At 41.7% G+C, this 12,600-nt stretch overlaps 1 protein-coding gene across 1 annotated transcript; it reads right to left on the reverse strand.

Moving 5' to 3' along the window:
* Positions 1–1,319: 1,319 nt before the first annotated feature.
* On the reverse strand, positions 1,320–2,304 carry LOC135577836 (olfactory receptor 14J1-like). The gene has a single exon (XM_065047953.1). It carries the CDS (start codon positions 2,302–2,304, stop codon positions 1,363–1,365), a length of 942 nt encoding a protein of 313 aa, XP_064904025.1. The 3' UTR covers positions 1,320–1,362.
* Between the last annotated feature and the right edge of the window lie 10,296 nt (positions 2,305–12,600).

Below are 12,600 nucleotides of genomic sequence, written 5' to 3' on the forward strand. Positions count from 1 at the left end.
CCTTAGGCATGGCCATCCTCATGTCCCACGTCATGAGGAATGGACATGGGGACCTCAGTTCAAGGCAGCACATCCTAGTGCTGCATTCAGGCCTTCGTGGAACATGCAGGAATAGTTGATGGGGTTTGTACTGAGTCGAGTTCAACTTATGTACATGATATGCATGCTCATATCTCATCCATACGGTGGAAACATTGGCTTCTGACTTACTCATTCATTGTCCTTGTGTTGAGGGATGAACAACCTCTCTCAGCTGGGGTGAAGGGCCAGTGCAGGAAAAGGTGGTTATGAGGGGCTGGTCTGTGGTGACTGTCCTGGGCCAGTTTCCCCAGGTTGTCCCATGAACATGGGCACACACCAGCCCCTGCTCTGCTGGTGCTTCAGGGCTCTCCCAGGAGGCCTCGCTGGGAGAGGACACCGCTGTGTGCCAGCCCTGCGCACTCACACACTTCAGCCGTTCACTGGTATCTTCTTCTCTGGGATGTTTGTCAGTTCAGCCCTCCCACCCCCTCCTGAATTGTGCCACCCCCCTGCCCTCTCCCCAGCCAAGCTGGCAGAGCAGCCACACTGGAACTGGAACTGGTCCCACAGCAGTGGGGACCAGTGAGAATGAAGGACAGTGAGAATGTTCATCCAGCCAGCAAGCTGAGTGGGTCTCCAGCACAGGAAGCTCCAGACCCAGGTCCAGACTGGCTCCCCAGGACAGCATGAGACATTTGGCCCCACTCTTCTCCTGGAGCATCCCATCTCCCCACAGAGCCCTTTCCCAAGAGACCTGAGCTATGCTGACCTGGCCAGCTGTTCCTGCCCCGCTTCCCACGCTCCATACAGCTCCGACCTGGCGGTGCTGCTCCGCAGAGCAAGTGGGCTGTGGTGCCCAGGGCCATGGGGTGAGTCCGCAGATTCACACTGGTCAGGGTGGGAGGAAGACCCAGCTCAGGGTGGCTCCTGCTCACTCCCCCTCAGCACGCAGACATGGCTCCTGCAGCCCGAGAGATCCCAGAGAGAGGATTCTGGGCAAAAAAGTCAGTGCGGGGTCCTTTATTTCATTTATACACACAGAGAGTACAGCTCCTTATTTACACAAAGACTATGGCACACACCAGACAGGTATATATGGACACAGCCATACGAAGACAAATAATTTTGCTTGTGGATAGCATTAATACAACCAAGAAAAACAAACACCAAAGAGAAAAACAAAACAAAACAAAACAAAAACAAAAACACACACACACACACAAAAAAAAACAACAAAACAAAAAAAACCCCAACCAAACAAACAAAAAAACCACAAAACCTACAGAACTCAGGTTGAACTAGTAATGCATTATAGTACAAGTGACATGCAGAAGCAGGACGTCACTTCATTACAGCTTTTGAAAAGCGAACAGTAATCACTTTCCTTATAGACTCCTTGAGTTCCCTGTTCCTCATGCTGTAGATGAGGGGGTTCATTGCTGGAGGAACCACCGAGTACAGAACTGACACCACCAGATCCAGGGATGGGGAGGAGATGGAGGGGGGCTTCAGGTAGGCAAATATGATAGTGCTGACAAACAGGGAGACCACGGCCAGGTGAGGGAGGCAGGTGGAAAAGGCTTTGTGCCGTCCCTGCTCAGAGGGGATCCTCAGCACGGCCCTCAAGATCTGCACATAGGACACCACAATGAACACAAAACACACAAATCCTAAACAGACACTGACCACAAGAAGCCCAAGTTCCCTGAGGTAGGAGTGTGAGCAGGAGAGCTTGAGGATCTGGGGGATTTCACAGAAGAACTGGCCCAGGGCATTGCCCTTGCACAGGGGCAGTGAAAATGTATTGGCCGTGTGCAGCAGAGCATTGAGAAACCCAGTGGTCCAGGCAGCTGCTGCCATGTGGACACAAGCTCTGCTGCCCAGGAGGGTCCCGTAGTGCAGGGGTTTGCAGATGGCAACGTAGCGGTCGTACGACATGATGGTGAGAAGGGAACACTCTGCACTAAGCAAGAAAAATACAAAGAAGACCTGCGCAGCACATCCTGCATAGGAAATGACCCTGGAATCCCACAGGGAATTAGCCATGGTTTTGGGGACAATGGTGGAGACAGAGCCAAGGTCGAGGAGGGCGAGGTTGAGCAGGAAGAAGTACATGGGGGTGTGGAGGTGCTGGTCCCAGGCTATGGTGGTGATGATGAGGCCGTTGCCCAGGAGGGCAGCCAGGTAGATGCCCAGGAAGAGCCAGAAGTGCAAGAGCTGCAGCTCCCGTGTGTCTGTGAACGGCAGGAGGAGGAACTGGGTGATGGAGCTGCTGTTGGACATTGGCTGCCTGTGGGCATGAGGACCTGTGCAAGGAGGAAAGGACAGTGACAAGTTAGGGGAGTCTTCTCTAAGGAAAATAAACAGGCTGTTTCTCATGGAAAACCCCCTCCCTGATGGAGGGATGTATCCGCTCATTCTCTCTTTCTACCAATTGAGAAAAACTGTTCATCACAGTTTAAAATGCAGCTTCGGCATCTGGTTTCCATGAACACACCCATGAGGCAAGATCCACTGAACTGGTGTCAGAACAAAAACTGACCCACACTCCCACCCCAACCCCAGAAAGCAAGAGTACCAGGGACAGGTGGAGAAACGGGGAAGGACACTGCAGTGCTACCAGAAAATAAAGCAAGGACAGAAAGGCAGACGGGCATGCTGTGGAACCTTCTCCTGACCCGGCTGTGCTGCTGCCACTCACATGATGACACTGGAGAGCAAGTACTTTTAGCACCTTTTTTGAGTACCACGTTGCAGGAACCCTTCACCTGGAGGTCCAGCTGCTGAGGTGGAGACTCGTGACCTGGACCCCATGGTTTGGGGCAGAGGGTCTGCTGGGGAGGAGAGGAGACCAGGGCTTGCACTGGGAAATGTGTCTGCACTGCAGGGGATTGCAGAGGGGTTCCTAAATCACGTCCCTGGCATATCTGGTAGGAGCTCCTTCTCCCTGCCCAGGTCTGTGCTGCCTGCAGCTGTGTCTCTGTCCCTGGGTCTGCTCCCTGTCAGTGTCACAGACCCCGTCCCACCCGCTGTGTGCTCAGCTCTGTCCTGCTCACACCTCCTGGCACTGCCCAGGGGCAGCTCTGTGTGTGCAGGGGCTCAGGAGCAGCTCACACAAGTCCTAACGAGAACTGGGGTGGAGAGAACCAAGAGTGGAAAACTGAAAGCACAGACTCCTTCCCTTGCAGTTTTTCATGAGTTGATGTCATTGTTCATAAGGACCCTCTGCCATGTCTGTGGGGGGATCTGGAGCTTTGAGCAGCCCTGACCCACACAGCCCCCTCAAACCCCACAAGCTCCCTGCCTGCCCTGCCGGGGGTCGCTCCTTCCACCCACAGCTGCTGCCATGGGATCTCCCGGGCAGGCTGAGCGCTGACCCTGGCAGGCAGCAGAGCCCTTGCCCGGCACAGCCCTGGGGTGCAGGGACCCTGCTCTGCAGGACAGCCCTGGGCACCCCTGGGTGCTCCCCCTGCAATCACCCTCAGCAGAAGCTGCCATCATGCCCTGTCCTTCTGACAGTGCAGCAGGGAAGCGCTGGTCTGGACCATGTTCTTCTCCTCCACATGAGAAATACTGTGAGAGAGACCTGACAGATCCTGTAAATTGTGGGATGTATCACCTTTAGGAGATCCCTCCAGGAAATGCAGCTGCATTGTCCTACAGCCAGAGACTTACCGTGTTAGAACTGTGAAGTTTTGTCTCTCAATGAGCCCTCAGCAACCAACCATCCCACATTGCCTTTCCCCTCTCTGTGCCTGGCTCCTGTGCCCTCGGTGCTGCAGGCAGAGCCCTCAGCCCTGCTGCGTGTGCAGAGGAGCTGCTCCTGGGCAGAGCTGTCTCTCTGCAGCGCTGCCGCTGCCATGAGCTCCCTGTGTCCCAGGAGCCCAGCCCAGCTCAGCAGCACAGGAGTAGCCCTTGATGTCCCTTGATGTCTGTTTAGATCAGAAAACTGGAGGCAATAATGAAAGGTCAGGAAAAGCAAAGTAAAGGTGTCTCTGATGCTAAGTAAACCTGGATGTGTTTCATTAACCAAAGGGCCAAACCTTGACTCCCCTTTGGAAATCAGGTCCTGTCCCTCCCACGTTGCCCATGGCCCTTCCTGGGACATTGTGATGTGGGGCTGTGCAAGGCCAAGGGCAGGACTATGGTCCCACACCTCCCAGGTTCCTGGCTGGGGACAAGAGGCCATGAGGCCCCTGTGCTGGAAGGACAAGGTGTCTCCTCACAGGCATCAGAGGTGCAGACAACAGCCATAGCCAAGGGGAGAAGGAGCTCATGTCTGGTGGGGCTTTCAGCCTCTTTACATCCCTTGATCATCTCCACGACAGCCTATCCTGTGCTGTGGCATCCCCTGCACCTCTGTCCCTGCAGGCTGGAGACATCCCCCCTGCTGCCCCACCTTGCTCTTGTCTGAGCATCTTCCTTCCTTTGCTGAGATCTCTCCATCCTCCCCCGCTGGTCCTTGAAGCACAAAGACTTGGGCTGATGCAGACTCCCTCTGCTGACCTGCTCCCCCACAGTACTGCCCTTCCATCACATTCCTTTGTGCTCATGTCCAGCCTGAACCTCCCCAGCTGCACTTTGGGCCATTATTTCTTTCTCAAGCTCTTTCCCACTATCAAGAAACCTCCACCACCTCTGAAACCGCCCTTCAAGCACTCTCAGGCTTCTCCTGCACTGCTGCAGCTCCCCAGCGCTGCTGGGCCAAAGCAGCCCAGGTCCCTCAGCACCCCACACCATGTGCACAAGGTGCTGAACCTGCCTTGGCACAGCCCTGCACTCTGCAGTTCCTCCCTGCTGCTCCAAACTGGGAAGCCGCACACTGGCACACACCCGTGTGTGTGGGTCACATCAGTGCTGAACCGAATGGGATGAGAACTGCAGGTGTCTGGGTCCCCACGCTCCTCCTCATGCAGCCCCGTGTGCAGCTGCCTTGTTCATGGTGAGCGTGCACCATGGGCTGGTGTGGGGACCTTGTAGTGCCCAGGCCCTTCTCCTCAGGGTCACTGCTCAGCCTGTCAGGTCCTGCTCTGTCCTGATGGATGGGGTTGTTCTCCTGCCCCGATACAGAACTGGTCACTTCATCTTGTCACAATTCAGAGATTTCTGATGGATGAATGCCAGATTTTTTCAAGGTCTGGACTCTCCCTGGCCTGAAGCTCCATTTGCCCACCTGTTAATGTTTGCATGCAGACGGCTTATCCTGATGAGGATTTCTCTCCCAAGATAACAGCATGAGGAGTTACAGGACACTGCAAATACTACCTCCTGGAGAAACCGTGGGGTCTTGTGCATCTGATACTCATAATGTCAGAGGTCTGGAGTAAGAGGAGAAATTTCTCTTCAAGTGGTAGAGCAGGAGGAATGTGTGGAGCTCTTCCTGGGGACAGACAATGTCAGCTGAATGTTGAGGAGTCAGCATGAGAGGGCAGAACAACATGGGCAGTGTTGTGGTGACTGGACATCAGCTACAGACTCACTGATGAGGAAGAGGAATGAGATGAGGCCTCCTTCAGACAAATGAAAGAAGCCTCATGTTTCCAGGGCTGTGTCCTCATGGCAGACCTGAGATATCCCAATATCTGCAAGGTACCAGCCATCCAGGAGGGTTTGGAACTCATTGACAACATTTCCTGACACGGGTGACTGAGGAGTCAGTGGGGTGAGGTGCCCTGTGGGACTTCACACTTACAAACCAGAAAGAGTTGGTCAGGATGGAACAGTCAGGGATGGAAAGTGGAGCTGGGGCTCCTGGGAGATGAGAACAAGGCCAAGAGCAGGATTTCAGGAGAGCAAGCTTTGGCCTGCTGAGGGACCTGCTTGGGTCCTATGGGATACGACCTTGGTGTCTGCAGTGCTTTTCTCTCCCATTTCCTCCCTGCTCTCTCCCACCTGCTGTTGTGTGAAACACTAATTCCAGTAAATTTACAACATTACCTTCCATGAAATAAAAATTCAATAAAAACCTCAATAAAACTTCAATTTTTTTTGTTTTGTTTTTTTTTGTTTGTTTGTTTTTTTTTTTTTTTTTTGTTTTTAGTTAACATTCAAATGTCATGTTTAATTTTACACAACTTCGGATCAACATGCTGGAGTACTTGAGTGCCTGGCTAAGGCCGGGCAAAGCTTCTGAGGATTTCTTGCAAGTGCCTTAATATTTTATAGATCAACAACTGCAGAATCTTTTAAATCCATGTGATTGCCCTTAAATAATTATCTGTAATCTCAACTCATAAACAAGCAGGGAAGAAAAATGTGGGCAGATTTATTGCCCCACATGCCCTCAGTTCGTGCCAATAAAATAAAATAAAATAAAACAAAATTTGAGTTAGAGAAATCACCTCATTTCACGTTCATCTTTTCATTTGGAAAGACCAAGTTTGTCCAATTCGTTTAAAAATGCGGCCAACACAAAACCACAATTCTGTTCTGCACAAAATAACTTAAAACAGCCCCCCTGTACATGTTTTTACCCCAAAACATCTGAAGAATTCAAAAAGAACTTGTGAACATGAGGAAGTTCCGTGGGATTCACGGGCGTTTTAACTCCACTGCAATGTGTAGCCTTGGCCTAACTGAAGTTCCAGGCCAGTGATTTCCAGGACCTTGGGAAAACATATTTAAAAAAGAGGCGTACTATAAAAAATTGACAGTTCTTATTTCAGATTGCTTCTCGTTACCTTCTTAATTTATCTTTTTTGATATTATATTATATCCTATCCTATTATATCATGTTATCTTACATCCTACTATATTCTATCCCGTTATACTATGTAAATTATAATAATTATATCATATATTATGTTACATTCTAGCATATTATATTATCACATTATATTATAGTACATTAGGTTATGCTCCTGTTGATTTTACATATTATATTTCTATTATCAATATTCCTTTCCTATAATAATTCTACATTTTAATATATTAACACATTGTCTTTTGGCTGAAAGGCAAACGGAAACACAACTCAACACTGAGTCATAAATTGATAACTGAATAATAGTCAATTGAATTAAACATCAATGGATTTTAGCTCCGGGGGTCTCACTGAACAGCACGACCATGATTTGTGACTAGAATCATTAATTCTGGAGGAAAACTAAATGGATATACCTGTTTTTCACTGTTGTACGACACGACGTGAGGAGATGGAATTTCTTGCCCGTCCTGCGACACCATCACCCTCCGGACGGTTGAGCTCAGCCCCAAAATCTTAATTTGGGTGAACCTCACATTATTTGGATCAGCGTAACCTTGGTGCGAAACCTTTATCTCTAAAACATCCTGAAGGAAAAGAAATACAAACATATCAGTGATTTTTTGCTTGGGCAGTTATTTGTCAGAAAACGCTTTTTCACTTCACTTCACTTCACTTCACTTCACTTCACTTCACTTCACTTCACTTCACTTCACTTTTCACTTCACTTTTCACTTCACTTTTCACTTCACTTCACCTCGCTTCACTTTTCACTTCATTTTCCGAATGTTGGCAGCTTTGATTTTCCCCCTTCCTTTGCATCCCCTGCTGCTGCATATTCAACAGATTTGTCCCGATGTGAATTTTGCAGCATAGGAAAGGGTTAAAACAAGTTGTTTTCATCATTCAAACCTTTTCTTTATTTTTTCCCTGATTTTCCAGTATTTCTCTGGAGTTTCCCAAACTACTGAATTCAGTGGAAAGATTTTTGTGCAACCACCGGTTATTGCTGAAGTCCTGCGGGCATTTTGCTGATTTATTTTTAATTTGCCTTTTAGAAATGCAAAAAAAAAAAAAAAAAAGCTTAAAATAGATTATGAAGCTCTTCATTCCCAAACTTAATTAATAATAATAATATGGTGATTTTATTGCATTCTTCATTCCTGATTGATTTACAACTGCTTTAATTAAGCTTTTCCTTAACAGCTTTCTGTAAAAGCAGGAAAAGGTGCATTTATTATGTCATTTTACAACTGAAAAGAGCAAAAAAACCCTTTTCTCCCTTAGCAGTTAATGTCCAATGACTTGACAAAGTCAAAATGAATGGGAAATATGAGCGTCATGAATAAAATATTAAAATTAAAATGCAGATTAAAATTATAATTAAGAATAACAAATTCTGGCCACCAAGAAAATGAAACAACACATTTTTTTGTACAAAGCATTTCTTTTAAATCGACTGTCTGTATAATTCCCATCTAATTTAATTCCAGCTATTCAACTGCTTAAAACAAAAATGTAAAGCTAATATGCAGGAAATTGCAACAATTGTAATAAGCAGCACTAATCACTGACTTTATTACACAATATTTGCTCAAGAAAAAAACTATAATAATTAAGAATAGCAATAAAAATTAATAATAGTGACAAAAAATAAGAATAATTATTAAAATTAAGAATAAAATTGAAAATTAAGAAGAAAAATTCGTCACGAGTAGAGTCAGTGACTCCACACCGGCCTCTGTTCAAAGGTCCTGCTGGGACCTTTAAGCAATTAACAACTGTTAACAAAAATGAAACAAAACTAACCAATTTTTGCCCAACTGGCTCTTTTCCATCAGGACATCGGATGGTGGGAGCAGAAAATCTTGTCCAATAAATAAATAAATAAATAAATAAATAAATAAATAAATAAAATATAATAATAATAATAATAATAATAATAATAATAATAATAATAATAATAATAATAATAATAATAATAATAATAATAATAATAATAATAATTATTTTGATAATATTATCTATTGTATCTTTATCCTCTTTTAATTTCTGTGTTTGTGTATGGTTTCTAATTTACATAATAGTAGAGTATCCAGAACTGATAAATAAATGTGTGTTTGTTGAGGGAGCTTCTGGTCTATCCAATGAATTTGTGTCCATGTAGACTTATGCTAAATTGAGGCTATAAAATATGCACGAGCTGATTGGCTAAAATGTCTCAATTTAAAAGAATGGTTGAAAACCGATGTGCAGGTGATGCAGCTGAATCGCTCTCGAGCTTGGCGGCCTCAGGCAGGGCCAGCTGCTTTATAAATATCAATACAAATGCGTGGAACAGCCTCACTGACATAAATGAAGTTTCCCCAACTTTTTGCAAAATTAGTTTATCCATGTAGAATACACTATTGTATATATTGTCTCTTTGAAAAAAAAAATAAAGAAAATATATAAAATAAAAAAGAATAAAATAAAATAAAATAAAATAAAATAAAATAAAATAATGAAATGAAATGAAATCAAGTATTAGTATTTGGATTATCATAATTCCTTCATCTTGACATTTGACTCACCTGTCGATTCTCCATCATCCCAGAATAATTCCCCAATGGCTTCGTTAGCATCATCCAGCGCGACGATGAGTCCCAGGGGATTCTTACGGCTGTAAAAGACATTTAATATAATAAATTATGATTAATTTAAATTAAAGTATATAATAAATATCATTATTAAACGTGTTTTGTGTCCAGCTCAGCAGCAGCAAGCAGTGACTGGGAGTTATTGCCAAATTGCAAATGCTAAAGATAACTAACTAATTACTAACCCAAACCCACAGATACTGCTACTGGTAATAATGTGATGTTGTGATGTAGGGTAATATTAAGAGTAATGCTAATAATAAAACTGATATTACTGATAATACTGCTAGTGTTAATATTAGTGCTGATATTTATGACCATTCTAATTAAAAAAAAAAAAAAGCACATTAAAATGAAAAATAAAATACCCCCCCAAATTAAAAATAAAAAGAAAGAAAAATAAAATCAAGAATAAATATAAAATAAAAACAAAATTTAAAATAAAACTTAAATATTTACCCCAACATTAAAATAAAATTTTAAAATCTTAAAAATTAGAAATAGAAACCAAACAACAAAAAAGAAAAACAATAGTTAAAATACTAAATAGCAAAAAAAATTAACATTAACCTATAAAATAAAAATAAAACAAAATAATCAACAAAAAAAGGAAAACAAAAAATAAAATAAAAATTAAAAATAAAAATCAAAACAAAAATAAAAATAAAAATAAAAGAAAAATTAAACAAAAAATTAAAAAGAAAACAAAAATTAAAATTAATAAAATTTAAAACTTTCAAAAATATAAAAACAAACCCAGAAATGATGATAATGAGAGTAATGCCATTTTTTTCATGTGATCAGGTGGCCATGAGTGCCTTCCTGCTCCTCACTCCCCAGCAGTCCAGGCCGGGTTTACCCAGGAGTTTAGGCTGGGTTTACCCAGTTCAGGTCACATTTACTCGGTTCAGGGCAAGTTTACCCAGCAGCTCAGGCCGACCGGGTTTACCTGTCTGTAGTCGTGCTGGCTGGACCCTGGATGGGGAAGATGTGGCCGCCGCGCAGGTGCAGCCCCAGCCGCTCCGCGGGCAGGTACAGGTCCCAGTGCTGCCGCCGCGCCCACAGCCGCCCACCCTAATTAACAGGGGAAATAATTAATCTTTCCTCCACAGGTGTTGCTTCTTTTTTCATTTGCCCTTTTACAACAGCTGTATCACCATGAATGTCCAACCAGCAGAGACCAGAAAACTACAAAATTCTATCTATAAATAAGTCTAATTATTGAATTTCACCTTATTAATTCACCTTATTCTAGCAGATTATTTAATTAATGAGCAACCTGGTGACAGCCTCTAACAAACCATGGCCCTTTCCCACTCACTGAAAACACCACCAAGGGGTGGGAAATGGATTTGCAACAGCAACGCTCTGTGCGTTGGTAATACTATGAATATATACTATATCTTGCTTAATATCGTAAGTATATATTAATTACACATTCAATAAAATATATTATACATTAACTATATATAAAGATCAAATATATTAAATAAATTACAATATGCAGAAATATATTGAGATATTCAGTATGTAGTTAATGTATAATATATTATATTGCATTCAATATAATATGTTATACATTAAATATATATAAAGATCAAATATATTGAGTATATTAAAAAATTACATATATGCAGAAACATATTGAGATATTCAGTATATAGTTAATGTATAATATATTATATTGAATATTTGATCTTTATTTGTACATTTAATATGTATAGATATTAAATATTCAATATCTAAATCTTAAATACATATTTAATATCTACAAAACCACATAATCTATACTATTTTGCATATATTGTACATTCTATACATTTCCAGAAATTAGATAAGCAACGTTTTGTGCATTATTAACAATATGGACCTATTAATATGTTAATTTTTAGATATATTATTTATTTTTAGAGACTTTTTGTAGAGTTTGAAATATTTGCTATATTTAATGCTCTTTACATAATTAGTATATTTTAATATTGTAATTAATATTTTGGTAATTCATAATTTTAATGTTTCATTCAACCCGTTGCTCCCCAATCCCCAACTCAATCCCCAGGTCCGTCACCCTCATTACCCCCTAATTAATCCCAGTCACTCACCGAATGGTAATCGTACCAGACTGCGTCGGGGATGTATGCCTGGATCACCTCCACCCCCTGCCAGTGCAAAACAGAAGTTCAAGCCCTAATTTCAGCAAACTCTATAACCGTTATTGTTATTGTTAATGATGTTATTCATATTACTAATATTATTAACAATATCATGATCTATGATTCCATTAATTATATTCCTTATTAATATTATTGCTATAACTATTAATATTATTCTTTATATTATTGTTGATTTTATTATCGCTATTCACAAACATGGTAAAATCTTGGTTTTCTTTATTCCATGTTGGCTCTTTTCAGACGTTAAAAAAAACCCAACACATTTTGTTTTTCAAAACAAAAATTAATGTGGATTTTGGACAAGATTTTGCAATGGGAAAATCATCAATTTGTACTTTAATGTTTCTCTTGGTGAATCACATGGAAAAAGTGAAATCGGGTGAGAAATGAAATGCAGAATTTTGCAAAGGAAGAGGAAGATAAAGGACAAGAAAGCAGAAATAACGGAATATAAAATTTAATGGTGCAAAAGGGCAACATTTTCTAATTCAACAGAGATAAAATTGTATTGCGGGCTCTCTCATAGCGAGTAGAAAATAAAGGAAAAAATATATGAATGAGGAGTCCAAAGACAAGCATGTGTTTAGTATGCTTAAACATATACAAATGTAAAGAGATAAAAAGAAAATATAAAAATATACATAATATCATAAAAGTATATAATACATAAATTTAAAAAGAAAATTGAGTTTAAGGTTATCATTAAATTTAGAAAAAAATTAATTTAAAGGATAATTAATTTGGAGAAAATGGTGATTAATATGTATGAAAGAAAGATATAATTAAAGTTTATATTAAGACATGTTTCCAGTGGAGATGTACTAAAGCTCATGAAAAAAATATGAATACAAATACATTTAAAACCTAGGGAATTCTCTTTCCCATTGTCACCAAGACAATTCAGGCTAGATAATGACCAGAGCAATTTGTTGGGTTCAATGGGGAAAATTTATCAAAATTTTTATAGTGAAATTTTTTTTTATTTCCCAGTTTTAAAAATAGACCAGGAGTGTGAGTTCAGGGAAATACACCTGCACAAAACAGGGGAATTCAGATTTTTAAA

This window comes from Columba livia, unplaced genomic scaffold (assembly GCF_036013475.1).
Source record: "Columba livia isolate bColLiv1 breed racing homer unplaced genomic scaffold, bColLiv1.pat.W.v2 Scaffold_153, whole genome shotgun sequence".
Lineage (NCBI taxonomy): Eukaryota > Metazoa > Chordata > Aves > Columbiformes > Columbidae > Columba > Columba livia.

Bases quoted from the DNA above. Each gene is read 5' to 3' on its own strand.
- LOC135577836 (XM_065047953.1), bottom strand. From the start codon at position 2,304: ATGTCCAACAGCAGCTCCATCACCCAGTTCCTCCTCCTGCCGTTCACA.